We start from the raw sequence: 2,500 nt of genomic DNA on the forward strand, positions 1-2,500 counted from the left end.
AACCACAACACACACCACACACAGCAGTCATACTCTACCACAACACACACTACCCTACCACAACACACAACACCCAGCAGTCATACCCAACCACAACACACACCACACACCACACCCAGCAGTCATACACTACCACAACACACACTACACCCAGCAGTCATACCCTACCACAACACACACCACACACCACACCCAGCAGTCATACTCTACCACAACACACACTACACCCAGCAGTCATACACTACCACAACACACACTACACCCAGCAGTCATACTCTACCACAACACACCACACCCAGCAGTCATACTCTACCACAACACACACCACACCCAGCAGTCATACCCTACCACAACACACACCACACACCACACCCATCAGTCATACCTTACCACAACACACACTACACCCATCAGTCATACTCTACCACAACACACACCACACCCAGCAGTCATACCCTACCACAACACACACTACACCCAGCAGTCATACCCTACCACAACACACACCACACCCAGCAGTCATACACTACCACAACACACACTACACCCAGCAGTCATACACTACCACAACACACACCACACCCAGCAGTCATACTCTACCACAACACACACTACCCTACCACAACACACACTACACTCAGCAGTCATACACTACCACAACACACACTACACCCAGCAGTCATACTCTACCACAACACACACTACACCCAGCAGTCATACCCTACCACAACACACACTACCCTACCACAACACACACTACACCCAGCAGTCATACTCTACCACAACACACACTACCCTACCACAACACACACTACACCCAGCAGTCATACTCTACCACAACACACACTACACCCAGCAGTCATACTCTACCACAACACACACCACACCCAGCAGTCATACCCTACCACAACACACACCACACCCATCAGTGTGGTACCCACTGATCATGGTATCTCTCTAAGGTGTGAGTGCCAGCACGTGTGTAGTGGTACCCACTGATCATGGTGGTTCCCCCTGCCAGGGCGGCTCGGGTGCCCTGGTAGAAGTCATCGGCAGAGGTCATGCCCCGGTCGGGCATCTGGAAGCGCGTGTGCACATCGATGCCCCCTGGGATCACCATGCGGCCGTGGGCGTCGATGATCTTCACCCCGCCGGGAACGATCAGGTTCTCCCCAATCTGCCTGAGGGGGAGACAGAGATGGGGAGAGAAAGGTGTCTTGAATGGTGTCACTTGTGATTGTGAGTGTGTATCAAAGACTCGTTGGTGACAGAGATTAGTGCTCTACTGGGGTAAGCAGGTGTGAGTGTGTGTCACAGGAGAGGCGAGAGACAGAGACTTACTTAATGACTCCATCCTCGATGTAAATATCAGCCAGGAAAGACTGGTCATCGTTCACTATCTTACCCCCTTTAATCAGGAGACGGTCACTCTGAGAGAGGGAGAGAGAAAGGAGTGAGAGCGAGAGAGAGAGGAGAGAGAGAGGGAGAGGGAGACAGAGAGAGAGACAAAGAAAGAAAGGGAGGGCAAGAAAGATAGAGCAAATTAGCATGACAGTATTGTTTTGGCGTCTTTTACACCACTTTTGCATGACAGTATTGTTTTGGAGTCTTTTACACTGGGTTAGTGTGACAGCATTGTTCTGGAGTCTTTTACACTGGGTTAACGTGAAACAGAATTACTCAAATGGCAATAAAGGTCCTCTTTGTTTTCTGTGCTTGGAGAGGTTTGTGTGTGTGTCTTTGTGTGTGTGTGTGTGTGTGTGTGTGTGTGTTTCTGACATAGCCTGGCGGCTCCACATTAGCTGGCTCCACAGATGGGTGACTTGTGCTGTTATTCCATGCGGGTGTGTGGTTTCGCCTGGGGCCAGACGTTTGTGACTGAGAGGAATAGAGTCAGACTCACAGGCACACAGGACTCTCAATATTTATGGATCCATCAATAGACTTAAGAAAACATAACACTAACATTAACATTATCATTAACATAACAACGCCTAGTTTTTAGAAGCAAAGGCTACATTTACAGCGGTATTAACAACAGTGAGGTCTATTTCTGTGTGTGCGCTGCACAACGCAGCTGTCCGTCAAAGTAAAAAAAATGAAGATGCCTGATGATTAACTCAGAGAACCATCACAGAGCTGTGGAAATGCGGCTCATCCAAATGCATCAAGACGACATTTCAGAACAACTTCAAAGAAAAGAAATCTACCCAAGCAGTTTAGAGGCACTAAAACCACCTGCCAGCCAAGATGAAAGACAAACTAGAAAGAGACTGTCACACACACACGTCTTTGGCTCTCTGCAATGCAGAGGGTTTTATGATCCTATTCAGATTCATAGGGTGTTATGATTCTATTCAGATTCACAGGGTGTTATGATCCTATTCAGATTCATAGGTTGTGTTATGATCCTATTCAGATTCATAGGGTGTTATGATTCTATTCAGATTCACAGGGTGTTATGATCCTATTCAGATTCATAGGTTGTGTTATGATCCTA

At 47.8% G+C, this 2,500-nt stretch overlaps 1 protein-coding gene across 1 annotated transcript in view; it reads right to left on the reverse strand.

The window, feature by feature from the left end:
* Positions 1-2,500, reverse strand: part of dpysl2a (dihydropyrimidinase like 2a) — a 30,958-nt gene that overhangs the window by 17,058 nt on the left and 11,400 nt on the right. Inside the window, exons 2-3 of the mRNA XM_031570930.2 lie at positions 1,342-1,430; positions 997-1,181 (exon numbers count right to left, since the gene is read on the reverse strand). Of these exons, the coding sequence (XP_031426790.1) occupies positions 997-1,181; positions 1,342-1,430 (274 nt within the window). The remainder of the gene's footprint in view (positions 1-996; positions 1,182-1,341; positions 1,431-2,500) is intronic.

The sequence above is a fragment of the Clupea harengus genome, chromosome 7, assembly GCF_900700415.2.
Source record: "Clupea harengus chromosome 7, Ch_v2.0.2, whole genome shotgun sequence".
NCBI classification, from domain to species: domain Eukaryota; kingdom Metazoa; phylum Chordata; class Actinopteri; order Clupeiformes; family Clupeidae; genus Clupea; species Clupea harengus.